Below are 23,090 nucleotides of genomic sequence, written 5' to 3' on the forward strand. Positions count from 1 at the left end.
AATATTTATGAATATATATACACGAATGCAGAGAAAACAGGAGTGTAAGAAATATAGTAAAATACTGATGGTGGTTAGATTTGGAGGAGGAAAGTATAACTTCCACATTTAATTCAGGAGTTACAACGGCACTCAGTTTTGACTGAGGAAACAAAATAATTATCAGACGCCAACGTGAGTGTGAATGTGCATAATTTACAAAGGAAATGTTTGAGAACTAGTACATGACTTTTGAAAATGGAGAAGAGACCGGAGGATCTATATAAGATTTCTTTGCAGACAGCACTGCCATGAGCCAGAGGGGAGTGGGGTTGGTAGCAAAGTGCAACAGGAAGTATTCAGGGCAGGGCCTGGGTATGCAACAAAGTGGATGAGCCGGATAAATAAGCAGGCAGGGTACCGGACCATTGCCCCCTTTCTCCTCCAGCACCAAAGCGAAGGGAACTATCTGGGTTCCCAAAACTCGCTGTTTCTAGATTATCTCGCGATGCCTCAGAAAAACCAACCTCTTGTAGTACTCTCCGGTCTTTATTAAGCGTTTTCGCTCCAAATAGCGTGGCTTCCAAAAAATACCGCGATGCTTCAGCTTTTAATATTTTTGGCGTTAACAGTCCCTGTGAGAAATTTTTGAAAGTCAGTTTTTAACACAGTGAGTTGATAAATTGCTTATACATATTGCTCTTGTCAGTATTGGAAATTAGGGGAAGGGAAAAAAGAGTGTGTCAGAAGTGGGATTCGAACCCACGCCTCCATACGGAGACCAGAATCCCCAATGTAGGGAAGCTTTAGCTTGAGTCTGGCGCCTTAGACCACTCGGCCATCCTGACACCCTACGAAAGCGGCGAGATTTTCCATTGAAATAGACGCAAGGAGCAGCGTCTCTGTGACGTACACTCCAGAGAAGGGTTTACGTCCGAGTCGCCGGCTAACGCTCCGAGAATAAAAGGCCACCTGTGGACTGAAAAGGAAGACAGCTCATATTTCGGGAGTGAAGGGAAAAAAGAACATCATTTAGCTCAGGTCGCTTGGTGGGTTCTCCAGCCTCTAATCTTCACCGAAATGTTGAGCGTAGTTAGCCTCGCCCTAGGCTTGCTTTCTTTTGAAGACAGTGAGGAACATCACCAAAAATGTAGCAAAAGACCCCGATTCTAGGGCATGAACCATTTTATCTTCTCTATTAGGTTCCTTTTCGTCCCCAGATCTGCCTTGCCACTCGAGAAGTGTTTGTTTTGGGCTCCGAAAGTGACAGCCGAGGAACAGCCTGAGAAAATCCTTGTAGGGCGCGACAGCTCCCGCCGGTGTAGACTTGACAAAGCCAGTTTCTGCCCCAAGGGATTGACCTGTCCCAAGTCCAGAGAAACTCTGGGAGCGACACGCTTGCTTCCTGACCTTCCTGGTCACTCACAGATATTCCGGAGTGAAAGTCTCCATGGCGTCCATTGCCAAGTCGTGAATAAAATGGCGATTTTTAAGGGGGATAGCGGGGGGAAAATGAGGGACGTGCCACATCTCCTGACTCAGACTTTTCCAGCTTTCTCAGCTTTGTGCAAAGTAATCTGAGCTCTGAGTCTGGAAGGTCACATATTTTAATGAAATCCTGAGACTAAAAAATAAGAAATCATTCCTCCAACTAGATTGAGAGTCCTTAGGGGTCAGGGAAACTGCGAAAATAACCTTTGTAGGCCCAGTGCCTGCCCAGGACCGTGCCTGGCATACATGGTAGGAACTCAACAAGTATATTTGACTCACTTGTTTCAACTGCTGTGTTTGGGCTGTGAAGTTCAGACAGTAGAAACATAGATTTGGGAATTTTAAGTAGATTTTGTCCCGATAGGTTACCTTTTGTATTTATTGATACACAAAGGTTTTCCTTTTTCTTTATGTATGGCAAACGTTAGTTCTGTTTTCTGCATAAAGAGAAATAGTTTTAATTTCGGTAGAACCTGAGATTTCTAGACTCCCTTGGTTTCATATGCTATTTTTGATAGAGAAAATGGGGAGTGAGAAGTATAGGGGAAAATAGTTTCCTAATTTCCCTCCCCTCAAGATTTGAGATTTGCTCTGTTTTCTTTCATAAGCTATAATTGTCCCGCAAGTGATTCCCGACGAGGCGACTGTAACTTCTTAAAAATTTATAATTTTTTAAATTGCAAAGTACTGCAATTATCCCATATCGAATGGATATTGTTGAACATACGATTATTTTTTTTTATTTTCATGAGACATACTCTAAAGAACATCCTTGCATAAATATTTTCAAATATCCATAATTATTTCTAGAAGTGGAATCACTAGATCAGTTTATCCAGTTTTTAAAAATTATTTGTTTTTTCAATTTTGGTAAGTGCAGTTTATTTTTGGCTGCACTGGGTCTTTGTTGTTGCGTGGGGCGGGGGGGGCTACTCTTGGTGGTGCGCAGACTTCCTATTGCGGTGTTTCCTCTTGTTGCGGAGCACGGGCTCTAGGCACTCCGGCTTCAGTAGTCGCAGCACGCAGGCTGAGTAGTTGTAGCTCGTGGGCTCTATCTAGAGCGCAGGCTCAGTACTTGTGGTGGGCATATGGGATCTTCCCGAACTAGGGCTCGAACCTGTGTATCCTTGAATTAGCAGACAGATTCTTAACCATTGTGCACCAGGGAAGTCCCAAATAACAGGCTTTAATTTCCAACCTTGAAATGAATCTCTTGACTGTTTTATGTGGAACTGTACCTGGGGCAATACTGTCATATTCATGTATTGTTTGCACAATATGAAATCTAAGCTACTTTGTTAATATCCTAGCAAAGTCATTTCCCCTAGAATAATCTACACTGGTTTGGTTGAGCTTTCTCATTATTCTTCACAAAGACCTCACATAGAAATTACTCAGCCATAAAATGGAATATTACTCAGCCATAAAAAGAAACGAAATTGAGTAATTTGTAGTGAGGTGGATGGACCTAGAGTCTGTCATATAGAGTGAAGTGAGTCAGAAAGAGAAAAACAAATACCATATGCTAACACATATATATGGAATCTGAAAAAAAAACACCAAAAAATGGTTCTGAAGAACCTAGGGGCAGGACAGGAATAAAGACGCAGATGTAGACAATGGACTTGAGGACACGGGGAGGGGAAAGGGTAAGCTGGGACGAAGTGAGAGGGTGGCATGGACATATATACACTATCAAATGTAAAATAGATAGCTAGTGGGAAGCAGCCACATAGCACAGGGAGATCAGCTCGGTGCTTTGTGACCTAGAGGGGTGGGATAGGAAGGGTGGGAGGGAGACGCAAGAGGGAGGGGATATGGGGATATATGTATATGTATAGCTGATTCACTTTGTTATACAGCAGAAACTAACACACCATTGTAAAGCAGTTATAATCCAATAAAGATGTTTAAAAAAATTAAACAAATGGATTGTCAAAAGAAAAACAAACTACTGGGTTAAAGGAGGTTCAGGGGTGTAGTGATTTAATTACATGATCAAGTCAAAATTTATTGCAGGACCAAGTTACTAGGTACCAGCCTCTCAGCCTCAAGAAAAAGCACACTGAAGAAGAAATTAGACCTAAGTGTTCAGCTTCTTCCCACTACCGTGGTCCACAATGAAGTCTCCTACAGCACATAATGTTTTACTTATCCGCAAATGGTCTTTTGTCGATCTCCACTTTTTCATGTTATTTTTTCTCCTCTTAATTGACTTTATTAACTTTTCCAAGGACAGGGTCATGTTCTCTTGTATTCTCAATAGTCAAGTTCAGCCGGGGCACAATTAACACTGGTTAATTGTGTATTTGAATCAAAGAATCATTGTCTCGCATTTGTGAAGAAGCAATCCACCCACCATTGGTACACTAAGCTTTCAAGTTATTATTTTGCTGAGAGATGTGTGACTTCCATCCATACTTCGGTCAGGATCACAGATAACTGAAGGTATTAACAAATGGATCTATTTACTATATGCTAGCTTTGCTCTTAATTTCTTAGTGCTTTTAAGTGTTGCCTTTGTCATGTGTATTCTCTCATCTTCTCAACTGCATATCCTGGATGGCAGGGGCCATGCCCAGTTCCCTTTCATTCTCTGAACCTGTCCCTTCTAGGCCTTGTCTGCTCTTGGGGTAGATGCTCTTCTGTACCTGCTGGGTCAGTATCAGAAAAAACTAGAGCAGCTGAAGACAAACACAGTTTTCCCGGGGCCGCAAAAGAACAAAAGAATGAGCTGTTGAAGACCTAATGTGTAATTAACAACTTCAAATGTTCTGAGGAAAGAACCAGAGAGGAGCCAAAGAACGCTACTGGGCCCATGTTTGCCTAAAGGGGTCCATATTGTGACTATACGAATTCAAATGCTTACCTTTCTGCAGATGAGTAAATTTAGAATCATTTACAAGGTTCATTTAACTTCATTCAAAATGGCAGGTTAAAAAAATTGTTTTTAATAACTCTAAACCCACCACCCAAAAGAATCAGATGATAAACAGTACGAAACACGTCCACACACATCCTCCTCCTCTATCCCATCCTCCCACACACCCCATTGGTAACCACAGTCCTTTTATTCATATTATAAGAAGGGTATCGTAAGGTAGAGTTTTCTGTTTTTGTTTTTGTTTTTTTTGCTGTACGCGGGCCTCTCACTGTTGTGGCCTCTCCCGTTGCGGAGCACAGGCTCCGGACACGCAGGCTCAGCTGCCATGGCTCACGGGCCCAGCCGCTCCGCGGCATGTGGGATCTTCCCGGACCGGGGCACGAACCCGTGGCCCCTGCATCGGCAGGCGGGCTCTCAACCACTGCGCCACCAGGGAAGCCGAAGGTAGAGTTTTTTAAGACATTTTTTTTCACTCAGCATTAAGATTCACTATTGTAGTAGATCCCAGTTCAAACTGGAAGTAGCTTTGCTGAATCCAACAAGGCTGCTTATCACTGCTCCAGGTGCTGCTGTTAATAAAAATTCAAGATGCTGCTCCTAAAGCACTGGGTCTACTGGAGATAAAGCAGACCCAATGTGAGACCCTTTAAGTTAGCCTGGAGACAGCTCCATCAGTCCAGCAGCAAGGACCAGGGAGTCTATCCTAGGGGCACATTTTCTTGGACTGGTACAAGCAAAGTGCCCTCTTTGTGGGCTCTTATCTTTCCTCCCTGCCCCAATGTACTACACTAAGTGAAACTGGAATGCGATTCTGACTGGGTCTCTTCACCTAGTTTTCCAGTCGCAAATCCTGAGCCTAGAGTAGACAGTTATTGTTAACGTCCCAGGTCAACAGACTGGCACTCCAAGCCTTCAGTTTCTGCTCTGCCTTCCCATGTGGAAAAGCATAATCCATAGATATTGTGAGGCAGGATATGATGCATATGGTCATGTGTTCCACCTCAGTATGAATTCTGGCCCTGCTGCTTCCTAGCTGTGCACCTTGGATAAATTACTATCCTCTCTGTGCTTCAGTTTCCTTGTGTAAAATAAAGGCAATAGTACCCACTTTGCAGGGTTGTTATGAGCATTAAATAAGCCCTTGTGCATAAAGCACTTCATATTATGTGCTAAGCACTGCTCTGTATCTGTGTAGTATTTTATATACATACATAATATATGTTATCATATGTATTTATATCTATTGAGAGCATTCAGCCAAAGCTAACCTAGCCTCATGGAAGCCCCTCTCTTTAGCTCCTGGTTATTTCTCTTAAAACCTGATGAATAAATGAATGAATTAGGACATACCACCAATTCATGATCTTCAGCCATGAACCACAATGCTGGGTACAGGACTAAGTAAGACCACAAAATCTTGTCTTCTGAGGCCATGTCCAGAAGCAGGAAAGATCCAAATACCCTGGAAAGGAGCTGTTCTCTCAGCCTATCCTTCCTCCTTAGGACGTGGTGACCTCCATGCCCCCAAGGGCTTACGCTGCTGCTTCTGAGTTGGGAAGCAAGTTCTGGGCTCTTTGATCTACACCGAGCATTGCTGCATTACCCCACTGTTATAAAAAAGGACTTGAAAGAACACTTTCCCAGTGAAGTGACAGGATTAACAAAGCTGCAGGCTGTGGATGTCCAACACTACTTTCCCAGCACCATTAGAAAACAGTAACGTGGTACTGTTCTTACCATCCAGTTGGAAGTAAAATACTGGCCAGAATGGGATTCTGGACCCATATGAACCCAATCCTACCAAGACCCAGAAGACAACAACAGTGTAAACAACATCCATACTCACTTTATTTTCAAACAGAGGAGCATGTACCCAAAGAGAAGCGGGACTCAGAGCCACTGTGGGAGCTTTTGCTCAAAGTGATCTGCCTTGGTCTTCTGACCTCGGAACACCTCGTGATCCAATGGCCATGGGGATGGAAGTGCCCCTTGATGGTACACATATTAGAAAGGTAAATCCCCCCATCCCTCAAAGGAGATGGGAGAAAAGGAGACAAAAGTCAATGAATCCCTGGCATACTGCCCCGGAATCCTTCCAGGGATAGTGTATGACTGACCATCAGTCCACAAATGTGAGTGGGAGGGGAAGTAGGAACAATGGATGGTGCTGGGCAGAAAATTATCCTGGATGACGTGCATCCAGCACCTGGATAGACTTTTCATTAGAATGAAGGGAGCTGACAAAGCCCTCAAAAAGACAGAAAAGAGCACATTGATTAGAATATTATCTCATAACAGAGGTGGGACCATTTCCCACCATTATTGTAAAATAACAGTAACTAATCAAAACACATATAGACCTCTTTAATGGAGTTAATAAATAAAACTACGGCCAATTGGGAATCAGGGGTAGAGGTACTATTCCCAGGAGGAAAAACTGGGACAAAAGGGAGCCATGCTGACAGGACTTTCTAGTCCAGCTCTAGGTTCTTAGAAAGAAGCCCTAGTTCAGAAATGACAGCAAATACCCATGATCACTATGTGGGGCTGAGCCAAGGTGTTAAATATCTTGAATGGCTCTCCGAACCCAAGATTATCCATATTCTTTATCCCCTCCAGTAATGTGTAAGACCAAGAAGTGTGGAACTCTGGAGGTGGACATGTGGTTTTTATTTCCGGGCAATCTTAATACTTCTCATTACATCTCACAATTTCGTGGGAAGGGAGGGGATGGCAGAGAACGTGGACATCCTGTCTTGCACTGCAGGGCTCGGAAAGTGGTAAGGACATCCAGCTGTGATGGGCAGGAAGTGTCAAGGCAACAGGATGCCTTATGCCTGGGGTAGGAGTATGGTCAATGGCCCTTTTGGCCTGCGTTCACCTCCTCAAGGGGAGGTCTCCATGGAATGACCATGATTCCCAACATGGCCAGAAAACCCATCGATCCCACTCATGGGGCAGATGATCAGAGGAGCTGCGCTCTTCCCTCCCGAGTAACTCAGACTGAAGTAGGGCCGGACAGGCCCACAGAAGGTAGCATGAGAGAAAGTAAAGGTGTGACACCTCTCTGTCACATTGTAGAAGGAGACCTCGCCAGCATCATAGTCCAAAAAAATCCCCACCCGTTGGAGAGGGGTCCGCAGGGGGAGGGCAGTCATTGGGGAGGTAAGAGCCCAGTACTCTTTCCCATACCACAAGGACACTGCCCAGAATCCATTCTGGGGGGCCGAGGTTACTCCGCCTTTTCTGCACACTGAGTCTTCACAGACACCTATGGTCCACTTGGCTTTATCTCCCACCTCTACCTCCCAATAATGTCTCCCAGCGATGAAGCATGGAGAGCCCAAGACACAGGGAAACAGATTGAACCGCTCAGGGTTGTCAGGCAGGTCCTGCTGGAGGTAACTGTACCGCACTTGCCGCAGGTTATCAGAGAGGATCAGGCTGGGGTAGGCCGTGTCTGGATCCAGAGTCACATCCACTGCAGAGGAACAGAAGGGCAGAGGAAGGTCAGCTGAGAGCCAGGAAAGCCCACTCTGAACACCCAGCTTTTCTCCTACCCCCTAAGAAGAGAATATGAGCTCTCCAACAAAGGCACATTCATCTTACACTCAATTACATCCTAAAATTGACATTCCAAAAGTTACTGTTTGGATTAGCTAGTTACTTCTTTTAGCTAGGATATATTGAAAGTACTGAAATTTTTACCTCTATTTGCTTTTTCACATCTTAAACCACAATATCCATTATTAAGCTGAATTTGAGGTTTTCTTAAATGTATGTCCAATCCCTTAATCTAAAAGTCTTGGGGACCAGAAGTTTCACAGAATACAGAATTTAGATAGACAGGGTGTGGTACAGCACTCTACAACCAAATATCAACAGATCTGCTGTGAAACATACGAATGTTCACATTACATCGGATAAAGACACTAGTCCCACATGCATCTTACAATCATGTGGTGGTTTCCTGTTTTAAAATCACTGGCATATATTCTCTCATTTGCTCTTCATACCTGGTTCAGAAGGAAGACTCCCAAACATTCTCTCTCTGAACCAAAGCTCAGCTAGGTTGACTGATTCCCACAAAAGATTGATGACAGGCAACTGGTGGAGGTGACCAAGAACCCCAGAGGCTTGGTTTTTGGTTCAAAAATCTGTTCACAACAGTTGCCCATTTTTTCCCTCATGTCATGGGTATACCTCATACCTCCCACCAGACATTTAACTCCAAGGATAGGTCAGTGTCTTATGCCCTTTTGTTCCCTCTACAGTACCCTGCGCAACATTAGGAAATGTAAGACATAAGCAAAGTAATCAAGTAATACTTGTTGAAAGAATTAACTATGGATTACAGCCAGGGGATATCAATGAAAGAAGACTCGTTGCATGTAGAGTCCCTCTGTTCATGAGGACAATCTCATGAAACAGAAGGCGGTCCTGTGACTGTGGAAAGTACAAACCTCAGTTCTGAGTACCTATGAGGTCACAGATTTACCCAGTGTCTCTGAACCTGAGGTGTTGGTGATGGTCAAGGAGAGGGAGAGTTTCAACTCTTGCTCTGAGGCACAGAGAAGGGATGACAGCAGATTCCTCTTAGACTGTCCCTAGCATTCAGAATAAGAGGTGAGCTCAGTAGTTTTGGAAGGATGACTGCCTTTTGTAAACCACACACTGCCCAAGGCTAAGTGGGTAGAGCAGCATACCAGTGTACTAGCAGTGGGAGTGCTCTACTTTTTGGAAGCTGTAGTTTCACCTCTATAATCCTTCATAGCTCCTGAGTTTGATTTCCTCCTATTCAAAGGTCCATGGTTTCAGCTCTGAAGCAAAGATATTACAAACACATAGAAACAACTGATGTATTTTTTGTGATTATTATCATTTTTCATACATGTAACCTAAAGGATCCTAATTAGGCACTTTCCAAAATCATTCACAATAGTAGTTACGTTGATAAGGATTTTTACTCCTTTTTCCAAATGGTTTTGTCTCCTATCACCCACCTGAGTATAACTGGGCCTCTCTCAATTCTAAAAAACAAAAGAGAAAGAAGTTACAGAAGTCATCTGAGTATTTCCAGGAATACCTAAGAGACGGAGCTTTGGTTAGAGTCATCATAAAGCAATGGTTTCCATTAGACACCCCAGAACCCCTGTTGTCACTCATGCACTGATTTCTTCATACAGTGTATGACTCCATCTTCCAGCCTAGAGCTCAAAGGGAAGAGGGATTGGAAACTTTGGGCAGAAGAATAACGACATGCCCGAGATTGGTAGCATATGGGGCCAAACTGAGCCAAGATTAAGGATTCCACCCTCCAGTGGGCCAGCTGGCTCTGCAGGGGGAGATGGAGGTTCTAAGTCCGCATCATAGATAACTCTTGGCTTTCATAAGCAACCTGTTCTAGGGGATGAGTGGTTCAAGTGACATCCACTACCAAGCTGGAGCAAACAAGACCACCTGCAGTAAAATGCTTTTACAGTTGAAAAAGCATTTTCATAGACACGTTCTCAGTGAGCCTTTTAAGTGACAGGAGAAGCGTAGGAAAAATAAATGAGTCAGATCAAGGAACGTCATGTCTGAGCTTCTGGTATTAAGTGGAGTTTCTCCCTGTTTTGCTTGTGAGCATTCCCTAAGTCTACATTGCTAGATGTGAAAAAAGTGTGTATCTGAAAAGATACAATGCAAATAAAGTTTTAGCATATACAGGAAATTATCAGAATTATGGGGATTTGTAATTTGTACTAAATGAGAAAAGGGATTACCTACATATAAGGATTTCAAATTCTACCAGGCTGCCTAGAATTTTAGCATTTAGCATACAGCCATATGTGCTGTATGCTCATATGTGATCACGAGCAGAAAATTTTGTATTAGGAAGAGCATCCCTTAAATACCTTGAACATTTTATTTAATAAACATAAATGTAGGGTTTATTACGTGTCAGGCTCCATTCTAAAAGGCTTTAGAAGTGGTAACTAATTTAACTTAATCCTTACAACCCTGTGAGGTAAGAGCTACTATCCTCCTCATTCTACAGATGAGGAAATTATAGTGTAGAATCCTTATCAAGTGGCAGAGCTGGGCGCAGGACCCAGGCAGCCGGACTCCTGAATCCCTGTTCCTAACCACTTCCCTCGAGGTTCTGCCTCAATCAGTGCTGCTTGATTCCTCCTGTCCTGGTCAGCACCAGTGCCTACACGCAGCAGAAACTCTATAAATTATAACCACAAACACTAGCTCAAATGAAATGTAGCTAAGATAGTTTCTGTTCATTCTCTTTCTCAATTAAAAATAATTTTAAATAATCAAACTAATTCTGGATTAATTATTGGATTGTATATTTTTCTCCTCCATTAATATAGATTAAGAAATGAGTGCAGGGCTTCCCTGGTGGCACAGTGGTTGGGAGTCTGCCTACCGATGCGGGGGACACGGGTTCGTGCCCCGGTCCGGGAGGATCCCACATGCCGCAGAGCGGCTGGGCCCGTGAGCCATGGCCGCTGAGCCTGCGCGTCTGGAGCCTGTGCTCCGCAGCGGGAGAGGCCATAACGGTGAGAGGCCCGCGTACCGCAAAAAAAAAAAAAAAAAAAGAAATGAGTGCATATAGTTAAAAGGCTTCAAAGTGAAACAAGAGGCTATTAATTGAAAAAATTAACAAAGCAAAAAGGAAGATGTAAAATATCGGGAGGCCGGCCAGCGGGTATCGCGCATTTCCCATTTTCCCACACTTTAGCGTTCATCTTCCCAGGAAACTTCAACGTCAAAAGCCCATTAAGTAGATAAATTTACCTTGGATTTTCTCCATATCTGACTGCATTTTTTCTAAGGAGAGAAAAGAAGATGTTTAGTTTGCATCCCATTATCTGGCTGGAAAATACATCCTCTCAGGCAATATAGTTATTGAGAGCATAAACCCTCATGGATCCCTCTTCTTACGTTACCTGTGAACTGCTTTAGACTCTCAGTCAAGAACAGACACTTCTGGGCAAAAATGTGGATTTTCTCTTGCAGATCTGGAGGTGTGATCCAGGGTTCAGGGATCCTGATTCTTTCAGCCCTAAGTTTAAAAAAAAAAGCAACAAAAAAACAAGTGAATCCCTCCCCCAACTCCACAACCTTTCAGGGTCCAGGACAAACCTGGCTAAACTGGCCAACACAGGTGGACAATCTTTAAAAGCAGCCACTCTAGTCTTTTTCCTATTCTCCTTCTAGACTATGATCCTCTGGACCAGAATAGGAGAGACATCTTATTCACCTTCTTATTCCTCCACAGTACTAGCTTCTGGCTTTTCACATGGCATGTCCTCAAAGATTTACTGAATTAAACTGAATATAAGCCTGACCTTGCCAGAAAGCACTAGATTCCATGATAAAGTCCTTGATATTTGTGGTGGGCAATGACCCATAATCCTCAGGTTCCCAAATATGGAGAGAATGACATCTTCAGACAGACAGGTACTCTCTGGACAATACCCAGTTACCCACCATCCCCCTCAAGGGGTCTATGGCAAAGACTGACTGCTAGTTGCCCACCCAATATGCCTTCTCCCATCTTCCAAATTTTACTGGGTTCATGCCTGACTGGTCTAAATTTGACCTTGTGACTCAGTTCTGGCCAATGAGAGGTAAGAAGTATCTTGTGGTAATTTGAGAAGTCTGCATAAAAAGGAATGTGGTGCTTCCCTGGCGGCTCAGTGGTTAAGAATCCGCCTGCCAATGCTAGGGGACACGGGTTCGAGCCCTGGTCCGGGAAGATCCCACATGCCACGGAGCAACTAAGCCCATGCGCCACAACTACTGAGCCTGCGCTCTAGAGCCCGTGAGCCACAACTACTGAGCCCATGTACTGCAACTACTGAAGCCCGCATGCCCAGAGCCCGTGCTCTGCAACAAGAGAAGCCACCACAATGAGAAGCCCGTGCACCGCAACGAAGAGTAGCCCCCGCTCGCCGCAACTAGAGAAACCCCGCGCGCAGCAACAAAGACCCAATGCAGCCAAAAATAAATAAATAAATTTATTATTTTTTTAAAAAAAGGTTCCTGGTTATATAAAATAATAAAATAAAATAAAAAGGTATGTGATGTGACTTATCTTCTTCCTGCTGGTTAGCATTCTAGGAACTATCTTGGACTGTAAGAATGAGGACTGTATCTTACAGATGGCAGAAGGGTAAATGGAAAGAAACCTCAGAGTCTGATGATCCCTGGAGCCACCAAACCAGCCCTGGGCTACCTACTTGCACATTTTTAATGGTGACAAAATTTTAAAATTATGTTTAAGCCTTACGCCAATGAAATTTGGGGTTTCCTAACTGAGAGAGCCAAACCCAAACCTTAACGTCCCCAAATGCTAGAATCTAAAGGATCTATCTCCCTGTTCGTTCAGAGCTAGACTGGTACCAAAAAGTTAAAGTAGGAGTAAAAGTGAAGGGAGTATTTGTTGGGGTCACTTGGCAGGGACTAGTGCAAGTTCCAGCTCATCACCATCCCATCTCAGCAGGCCTCAGAAAGCTCAGTTCTATCAACAGTTCTGTCCACCCAGCCCTCCCAGCCATCCAACCCCATCTATATGCCACCCCCCATATCTCCTCCAATGCTCCCGCATAATCAAGCTGCATTTCCTCTGGAGGGTTTTCACCCTTCAGGGTTTTAATTAGCTTCAAAGTTCAGTTCCCTCAAAGTCAGGCTCCGCCCCAGTAGGTATGAAACATTATGCCCCCCAAGGCCTATCCCATTTGTCCTTGCCATCCAACCCTGAAAACATAATTTAATCTTGGCTTCTTGCACATTCTGGGCTTCTCCTGCTCGGTCATGTCCCAATTCCCAGGTAGCTCTTCCTCACTTTCCATCTGATGATACAGTAGAGAAATAATGAGAACAAGAGCCAGAATCCAGGTAACTCATCACTCATTATATAACTCTGAGCTGGTCTCCCTTTTCTTAGACCATATTTTCCCCATTACAGAAAAAAGAAAGAGTCAGAAACAGGGACACAGAGAGACAGAGAGAACAAAAAAGAAAGGATTCTGAAATGTTTAGGAAACAAAAACTACAAAATACCCTTGCACTTTGCCTAAGTCCCTGTAAGTCTCTACCCTCTCCATAGACGTGTCCTCATAAATCACCAGCACCCTCCTAAATGGACCCCCTACTCCACCCCTTACCCTCATAATTTGTCAATAATTCCTGAGTTTTACTGAGAAGAGCTGCACTCCATCTAGTTCTTTGCACACTAGTGACTCGGTTCAGGGACAGAAGGGACATGTGTCAACTTGGTAAGATGTCCTCAGGCTCTGGGCTCCTTCCAGAATTTCTAAGTATGAGGGAAAATCTTTTCAGGCTTGATTTAGCACGGGGGAGAGAGAAAACTGTACCTGTTCAACGTGTCTCCGATGTCCTATAAGAGAAAGGAAAAGGATAAGCATGAGAAATCATTCCTAACTTCCATTTTCTCTCACAGATGTTTGTTGAAAACCCAACTTATGGGGTGGCTCTCCTGGGAGAAACCAGGGAGACAAGGAGCACAACTCACGGTCCAGGAGCTAAAAACTGGGCAGAGGAAACTGGGCTGCACACTATTCGCTATTCTAGCACTTCCTGCGCTCTCCTCCTGCACACTGGTCAAGGATCTCAAGATTTCAAATTTACTGACTCAAGCATCCCACCCTTGGACCACAACTGCCTGCCTGTCTAGCTTGATTTCTTTGACATATTACTGTGAAATCATTTCAAATACACAGAAAAGCTGCTAGCACAAAGAGCTCCTGTATACTCTTTTTCCCAGACATATTTATCTTTAGAATTATTTGAGAGGTCATTGTTTATATTATATCCCTTTACCCCTTGATGATTCTGTACCTCCTAAGAGCAAGTACATTTTCTTATATAACTATAGTACAGTTATCAAACTCAGGAAGCTGAATATTGATACATTTGTATAATCAACAGTCCATAACCTAATTTAATTGTCTTATTAATATTCTTTACAGCTACTCCCCTCCCCACTCAGGTAATCCAGGATCGTTCATTGCATTTTTATGATGACATGTGTCTATAAGTCTGGAGTGGCTTTTGTGACACATTGCCTTAACACTGGCTAATTATTTTATAGAATATCTCTCTATTTGGGTTTCCCAGATATTGCTGTCATGATTAAACTAAAGTGTACTTTTTTTCTTTTTACTTCATTTATTTATTTATTATTTATTTTTGGCTGTGTTGGGTCTTTGCTGCACGCGGGCCTTCTTTAATTGCAGCGAGCGGGGGCTACTCTGTTGTGGTGCGTGGGCTTCTCATTGCAGGTGGCTTCTCTTGTTGCGGAGCACGGGCTCTAGGTGAGCGGGCTCAGTAGTTGTGGTGCATGGGCTTCGTTGCTCCGCGGCATGTGGGATCTTCCCAGACCAGGACTCGAATGTGTGTCCCCTGCATTGGCAGGCGGATTCTTAACCTCTGCACCACTCAGGAAGTCCTCAAGCTGTACCGTCTTTGACTAGTGTATGCTGTTTGCTTCTAAATAAACATGATATTCACTTGTCCCTTATTGGTGATATTTTATAGCTATTTTTCCTTTTGTAATTAACAAGTAATCTAAAAGTGATACTTTGAAATTATGTTAATATGCCAGTCCCTATCAAACTCCCCCTCCCCTTAGGTTTAGCATCTGTCAATAATTATTGTCTAAATTAACTTTTAATATGATAGTTGCCAAATGATCATTTTCCACCTTCAAAATTCCTTCTAGCGCTTCCCTGGTGGTGCAGCGGTTAAGAATCCGCCTCCCCATGCAGGGGTCACCGTTTGATCCCTGGTCTGGCAAGATCCCTCATGCCACAGAGCAACTAAGCCCATGGGCCACAACTACTGCCACAACTACTGAAGCCCACGGGCCTAGAGCCCGTGTGCTGTAACAGAAGCCACTGCAATTAGAAGCCCGCGTACCACAACAAAGAGTAGCCCCTGCTCGCAGCAACTAGAGGAAGCCCACGTGCAACAACGAAGACCCAACGCAGCCATAAATAAATAAATAAATAAATTTTAAAGATTCCTTCTACATTACTTAGTCAACATTCTACTGGAAGGAAGAATTTTCCCTTATTTATTATTAGTATGGACCCATCAATTCGTACTTTATTCAATGGGTTATAATCCATCACTGTTCTTATTTATATTGGTGCTCAAAATATCCGAGATGTGGCCAGAGAGAGTCTGTCACTCTCGTAACTCCTCTCATCACATTCTCCCCATTCCCATTATTTTCTGATTTATCCTTCCAGTCTTCCCTTTGCAAAAATAAACAGATACATGTATTTTCCAATTATCTCATCTGTCTTACACAAAAAGTAGCACACTCTATATTTTGCACTTTGATTTTTTTCACTTACCAATATATTATAGAAACCACTCTGTATCAGTTCATAGGTATATTTCTTTTTTACAGTTGCCTAATATTCCTGTGTGAGTATACATATGTACAATGTTAAATACAGGTAGACAATAGTGAACATCTTGCCCACTTCCTGACCTCAGTGGGAATGCTGTAATTTTCCCGCATTAAGTAAGATTCAGCTTACTTTTCAAATGACTACTACCATGACCCCTCTTCCCCATGGAGCCCACAACCCCTCTTTTTTCTCTACTTTTACTTATCATCCAGTTTTTTTTTAAAAAATAAATTTATTTATTTATTTTTGGCCGTGTTGGGTTTTAGTTGCTGCACACGGGCTTTCTGTAGTCGTGGCGAGTGGCGTCTACTCTTTGCTGCGATGCGCGGGCTTCTCATTGTTGTGGAGCACAGGCTCTAGGCGCACAGGCTTCAGTAGTTGTGGCATGCAGGCTCAGTAGTTGTGGCTCACGGGCTCTAGAGGACAGGCTCAGTAGTTGTGGCTCACGGGCTTAGGTGCAGTCGCTCCGCGGCATGTGGGATCTTCCCGGACGAGGGCTCGAAGCTGTGTTCCCTGCATTGGCAGGTGGATTCTTAACCACTGCACCACCAGTGAAGTCCCTATCACCCAGTTTTGATTTCACGGTCCATGTGTTCAAAAATATTCTCACAAATACCTTCTACCTTAAAAAAATGGGCAAACCCATAAAGATACAAATTAGTGGTTGCCACTGGGTAGAAAGGAATGAAGAATGACTGTTTAATGGGTACGAGGTCTCCTTTCGAGGTAATGAAAGTGTTCTGGAATTACATAGCTGTGATGGTTGCACAACACTGAGTTTACTAAATGTACTAAGTTGTACACTTTGAAATGATTAAAATGGTGAATTTAGGTTATGTATATTTTATCACAATCAAAAAGCCAAAAAACAACAAAACAAAAGCTCAAATCTTGCAAAGCCCTAATCCTGGATGAGCCCAACTACCTGCTCTCCCTATGCCTGGCACCACAGCAGTAACAGTCTGAAAAAGCAGGGACAAGAAAAGGTCACACAACTGGGCAGACAAGTCCCAGTATAAACTGACGTCCACTGACCAAGTAATTCTAATACATCTCACAAACCAGATGGCTTTCCCATACTCTGAAACAATAATTTCAGAACTTTCCCACATTCTTCAAAGCTCATATTTTCTCTAATCCCTGCTCAATGGGAGCAGATGGTCCTGCTTTTCTAATTTCAAAAGAGAATAAGAGCCAACGGGGGACTTCCCTGGTGGCGCAGTGGTTAATCCGCCTTCCAATGGCGGGGACTCGGGTTCGAGCCCTGGTCCGGGAAGATCCCACAGGCCACGGAGCAACTAAGCCTGTGCGCCACAACTACTGAGCCTGTGCTCTACAGCCCGCGAGCCACAGCTACTGAAGCCGTGTACCTAGAGCCCGTGCTCTGCAACAAAGAGAAGCCACTACAACGAGAAGCCCGCGCATCGCAACGAAGAGTAGCCCCCGTTCACTGCAACTAGAGAAAGCCCTCACGCAGCAATGGAGACACAAATGCAGCCAAAATAAATAAATAAAATAAATTTATTTTAAAAAAAGCCAATGGGTTTTAGCTACCAAAGTGCACAACATGCCTGCATCTATCTGCCCCCACCGTCCGTTCTTCCCATACAACAGAGGATCTTCCAAAACTAAGTCCCACACATATGCTTTAGTCACCTTTCCCTTCTGCCTTCTCAGAAACAGCACATTAGTGATTAGTTCATCCTTATAGCTTCAGTAATTTTCTTCACCTGAATCCTTACAACATAGGTGCTCCTTTCCACATTTTCTTTTAAAATATGTTTAGCTAGTTTCTTTAAGCATCCCCTCCCCATAAAGCCCCACAATCCTACCTCATCTCTGAGTATTTTTTTTAATATCTCCTTCACAGTCTTACTTCTTGAAATAGTCATTTACTCTTCCAGTTTCCATTCACCCTCTGTCACCACAACTCTCCCTCATGTGGCTCCTGACCAAATTATTCCACTGTGGCAGAATATCAATGATTATCTGAGATGAAAATCATTGAGATGATAATGATTATTATCAAGATTATCAATGATGCCCATGTTTTTAAACCAAATGTATCTCAGCCCTTGTATTATTTCACCTCAACTGCATTAGATTCTGTTGTCCACTCCCTCCTTCCTGAAACATTCTTCCTCCCTTGCCACATTCTCTGGTCAACTGTTCGCTTTGCAAGCTCTTCCTTCTCTCCCTGGCAATTAAATACTGGTGTTAGTTAAGGCTCAAGATTAAGACTTCTCGTTTTAATCTAAAGCAGGAGTCAGTGAACTTCTTCTAAGGAAAAGGCCATACAGTCTCTGTCACAACTTCTCAACTCTGCTGCGACAGACAATACATAAATGAATGGGCGTGGCTGTGTTCCAATAAAAAGTATGGATAATGAAATTCAAATTTTATATAATTTCACATATCACGAAATAACATCCTTCTGATTTTTCCCCAACCATTCAAAACTGTAAAAAGAATACTTAGCTTGCAGAACATACAAAAACAGGTGGCGGGCCATAATTTGCTGACCCTAACCCTATCCTATCAGCCCCTTTTTAAGGGCGTTTATCAACACCAATGATACTTGTTTGCTCACTTCTTTATCATATGATCTCAACATTAGAATTTAAATTTCAGGAGAGCTTATTCACCACTTAATTCCGGTGCCTAGACTAGTGCCTGACCCAGAATAGACAATTCATATGCACTGAATGAACAAATGACAGTCAGGCATCAGCTCATTTCCAGTGGTCTTCCTGGGTTGGGTGCATTGCAGCTTTATCACCTGCACTACCAAGATTAAATCACAAGACTGCTTGGGCTGACCACTCCCACTCAAGCGTTTGTTTTGTAGCTGTGGTAATACACACATACATGTTAAAATTACACGGTAGGGCTTCCCTGGTGGCGCAGTGGTTGAGAGTCCGCCTGCCGATGCAGGGGACACGGGTTCGTGCCCCGGTCCGGGAGGATCCCACGTGCTGCGGAGTGGCTGGGCCCGCGAGCCGTGGCCGCTGAGCCTGCACGTCCGGAGCCTGTGCTCCGCAACGGGAGAGGCCGCAGCGGTGAGAGGCCCGCGTACCGCAAAAAAAAAAAAAAAAACAAAAAAAATTACAGGGTAACTGGAGTGAGGAGGGTCTTTAAATGACATGTGGGCCAAACCCCTCATTACATAATGAGTTGATGAGGTCACTGAGGCCCAGAGAGGTCGAGAGCCTGTGATCAGACCACTTATCAGTGCAGGACAGGCCTGGGCATTAGGCCTCCCTTTTACCCTTTCCATGAGACAGTGCAACTGACTGACCCAAGCTGTGTCAACCAGGTCCTCTATTGTACATTTCCCCTCCAACATGCCCAACAGAGAGCTTGGCAAGCCCCTGCTACTCCCACAGAGTTGGCAAGGCAGTTGGGGGTCCTGGATACTGCTTGGCAAAGAGAGAAGGGAGACCTTTTAGCAGGAGCTGTCTTGGCAGGGCACGCTAAGCCTCACCTGCAGGAGCTCCCTGGTGGGCTGCTGCTGCTTCTCTTCCAGCTGGGCGATCAGGTTGCTGAGGTGGGAGATGTTGCAAGAGAACTGAGTGATGGCACCATTGATACTGTTGTAGATGGCCAAGTCTAGCTCCTCGAGACGGGCCAGGAGGCGATACTCATGCTCCTTCAAGGAGTGATACAGCTGCTCAAACTCCCAAACGATCTTCTCCCTCTCCATCTGGGTCAGGCTCTGTGTGGATGACAGGCAAGGGCAGTGAAGAGAGGAAAGGCTACTTCTAGAGCCCTTCATATTTCTCCCCTGGCTATCCACCCCAAGACCTCATCATTTCATTCAGGTATACTATTTACTGTGCAACAGTGATGCACACGCACCTTGCTTATAAATCCTTTTCACGAACTTATACTGAAAGGGACAAGTCTTTCAATGCATAAACAAGACAATATAATCTTAGAAATGAAAGAGTCCTTAAAGCTCAACTAATTCAGTGCTTTGCAAAGAGAATGCCATTGGCACCCTGGTGGGGGGGGGCAATTCTGCCTGCATGGGACTGTTCTTTGCATTGCAGGACATTTAGCATCCTTGCCCAACCCTCCCCAATCACTCCAACCAAACACCCACACACCACGGAGAGGAGGAGAGGGCAGTACTCACCTCGCTGAAGAACCAAAAGTCTAGTCCAACCTACCTATTTCACAAGTGAGGAAACTGAGGCCTAGAGAGGTAGTATTACTCTCTCCATCTATTCAACTGGCTACTGACAGAGCCAAGAAGTATGTCCAGGTGCCCTGATTCTCAAAGAAGGGCTGTTTCCCCCCTTTGACAATCCCCCCCAGAGAGGACACAGTGGTGTGCTTAATGATTTAAGTCCACCCAGGCTCACTAGAAGATTCTCCTTCAGTCAGACCTATTTTCAAGCAAAGGCAGCTGAGGTCTCAGTGGATTCTGTGAGCAGAACAAGTGGTGGGATCTTATGGCATCATGGGAATAAGTTCCCAGTCCAAAAGTTCTATACTACGCCCTGGCCAGGACTGACAAAATTTCTCACAAGATGGTGCTAGACACTACTAGTCTAAGAGTTTGCTTTTCAGATGCAAATACCTCTAATGGATGGGAATTTGTAATATTTTATTTATTGTTCAAAAGAGGCTTAAACACTTAGATGGTAGACATATAAGTATATGTTATAAAAGTCTCTATTTTTTTTTCCAGAACAAACACCCCCAAATATCCCTATCACAAATCAGCACATTAGTCACTTGCTAAGGCTTTGGGAGACTAGGGGAAGGGAACAAACTGAAAAGTTCAGAACTGAACTGTCAAGAAAAGGAACATTCCAGCAAGAAGCAACAGGCGGGCTTACAGAAAGCCACTGTCAGCAACTGTCTGCAGAATGGTACAAAGGAGGCTAACTGTGCCCAAGAATCTCACCTGTATTAGCTTTGTCAGGGATCAACCTTGATCTGCACAAAGCTAGCAGATTAAACTTTTGATAGGTCAGATCTCTAGCGGTTCTAAACTCAGCTATTCCATCTTTCCCCCAAAATGTGGGAGGGAATCCCTTGGTTCTCCAGGTGAATTCCCAACTGCCATATAAGGTTGTTCCACCCACACCTAGAAGTTCTGGGCGACGTGACTGCACAAGGTTAAGGGGTGCTTAACAGCCTCACAAAAAAAAAGAGAGTGACAGGCAGAACTGATATTACCTGTGAATTCCAAAGAACCTTACCAAGAGCTCAGCTCGTGCCTGTTCCCCCTGTGCCCGACGCCTCTTCTTTAGGTCTTTCACTCTTTTTAGGTGGTCCAGCTGGTTCTGGATTTGCTCCTAAGAAAAGCAAAAACAGGTGGGCAGTTCAAGATTAGGCAGACCATACCATCAATATGGCTATTCTGCTTATCACACGTGCAACCCACATTCCTGATGCCAATTTCCTGGTTAGAGCCTATCCTTGGACCATACTGCCATCACCAGGGCACAGGGGTCACCAGACCTCTCCTTTGGTAGTTTGTATCTTAAATGGTGGGTCACCTACCTGCCCTTGGAAGGATACTGCATGGCTTAGTGGAAAGGTGAATGGACTAGGAGGCTTTAAGTTGTCGCTCTTTCACAGACGCGTACTGAGAAAATGACTTAACTTCTCTTATTTTCCTCTGGTGTGACATGGGCAAACACCACCTTCTCAACCTACTAGAGGGTTATCACCAGTGTGAATAAAAGAATATTTCTGAAAGCACCATAAATGTTAAGTGAATAATTTTGCATGAATGTACTCACATTTAAACATGTACATAATTGTGTACATATTCCTGCAGTCCTCAAACACACAGATCATGCACTCCTTGAATGTTGCCTTACAACTGTTTTATATTTAATACTTTGTTTCCACGTTATTGTTTAGCTGTGCCAGTCTGTTGGTTCAAGAGTTCACAAAGGGATCCACACATCATTTTATTTCACTCAATCTTCATAACTGTGTTATCTCCTATGAGTCTCACGGTGGTTAAATGACTTAGGTAGTAAGGAGCTCGTTCTTTTCCGTGAGCTTCTAGAAGAGGACGGAGCACAGGGAAGTGCTGGGGAATGGAGAGGTGATGGGCCTCTGCTTGATGTGTATACAGCCAGTTAACGTCCGACTGTGTTTTGTCTCAGATCATCTAGGAGCCGACAGGAGTGCGAGCGTCTCTGAAGCTTGTCGTTGTGGACGTGGTTTTAGGCATATCTTTTATACCGTCAAGAGGGGTGTCCATGGGCCGTCTTTATGTATAATGTGCCCGTGAGCGGGTAAACATAGAGGCACATAAGGAAATGAGAGTGGGGGTGGGGAGACTTCTGGCTTCCTCACCAGCTACAGGTTTTCCTCCCAAATCTGAGTGCCGAAGCTCTGGAGCGGACAGAGAGGAAATGACGGCTGTGAACCACACGTCCGGCTCAGCCATTTTCTAGGCGGAAAAAAGGAAGCCCCTTTGGCTCTCTCCTCCCTTTGTCCGACTCGCGCTCCGGCCCCTCCCCGCCCCGCACGCCCGGCCCTCACCTTGAAGCCCTCCACCGCCTCCTCGAGCGGCAGCACGCTGTGGCCGCGGTGCTCGCGGGAGCGGTCGCACACCACGCAGATGGGCATCTGGTCCTCCTCGCAGTACAACTTCAGGGGCTCGCGGTGTTTCTCGCACACGCCCATCTCGCCTCCGGGCCCCGACGGCCGCTCGGTGCGCAACTGCTTCACCAGCTGGGTCACGTTGGCCAGGTGCCGGTTGGGCCGCATGTGCCGCTGCGGGAAGGTCTCCCGGCACTGGGGGCACGACACATTGGTCTCCGCCGCGCCCCAGCAGCGGGCGAGGCAGGCGCAACAGATGTTGTGGCCGCAGTCGAGCATCATGGGCTCGACAAAGTACTGCAGGCACACGGGGCAGGTGGTCTCCTGCTGTAAGCACTCGGCCACGCTCCCGGAGGCCATGGCGCGGGCCCGCAGGGGCGCACGGGCATGGGCCCCGGCGCCCAGCCCTGCGCGGAGCCCAGCTGTACCGCGCTCCCTCCCGTTCGCTGCTTCTGGGCGGCGCCGGGAGGCGAGCCCGGCTGCCGGAGGGCGGCTCCTCCCCGGCCCTGATCCCAGACGCGCCCGCGCGCTGGAACCCGGCGCCGCTGCGCCCGGCCGAGGGAGCGTGGGGATATTGCGACCCCACCTAGCCCAGCGGCTATGCGAGGGGGCAGCTGGTCGGGCGCCGCCGGTTGGACTCGCAGAGCCAGGCGCTCAGAAGGCTCAGGACAACGTGGCCGCGTCCGAGCGGATCCCGGCAGCCCCGCAGACCTCAC

The 23,090-nt window shown here is 45.1% G+C and overlaps 1 protein-coding gene across 1 annotated transcript; it reads right to left on the reverse strand.

Annotated features, from left to right (window-relative positions):
- Positions 1 to 6,180: 6,180 nt before the first annotated feature.
- TRIM27 (tripartite motif containing 27) lies at positions 6,181 to 23,080 on the reverse strand. Its single transcript, XM_079933359.1, has 8 exons — positions 22,315 to 23,080; positions 21,012 to 21,107; positions 19,283 to 19,513; positions 13,732 to 13,754; positions 11,299 to 11,414; positions 11,147 to 11,179; positions 9,358 to 9,384; positions 6,181 to 7,835 (listed from the first exon to the last, which is right to left on the reverse strand). The coding sequence occupies exons 1-8, from the start codon at positions 22,732 to 22,734 to the stop codon at positions 7,240 to 7,242; spliced, it is 1,542 nt and encodes a 513-aa protein (XP_079789485.1). The 5' UTR covers positions 22,735 to 23,080; the 3' UTR covers positions 6,181 to 7,239.
- Between the last annotated feature and the right edge of the window lie 10 nt (positions 23,081 to 23,090).

The sequence above is a fragment of the Stenella coeruleoalba genome (genome assembly GCF_951394435.1).
Source record: "Stenella coeruleoalba genome assembly, chromosome: 10".
Classification (NCBI taxonomy): domain Eukaryota; kingdom Metazoa; phylum Chordata; class Mammalia; order Artiodactyla; family Delphinidae; genus Stenella; species Stenella coeruleoalba.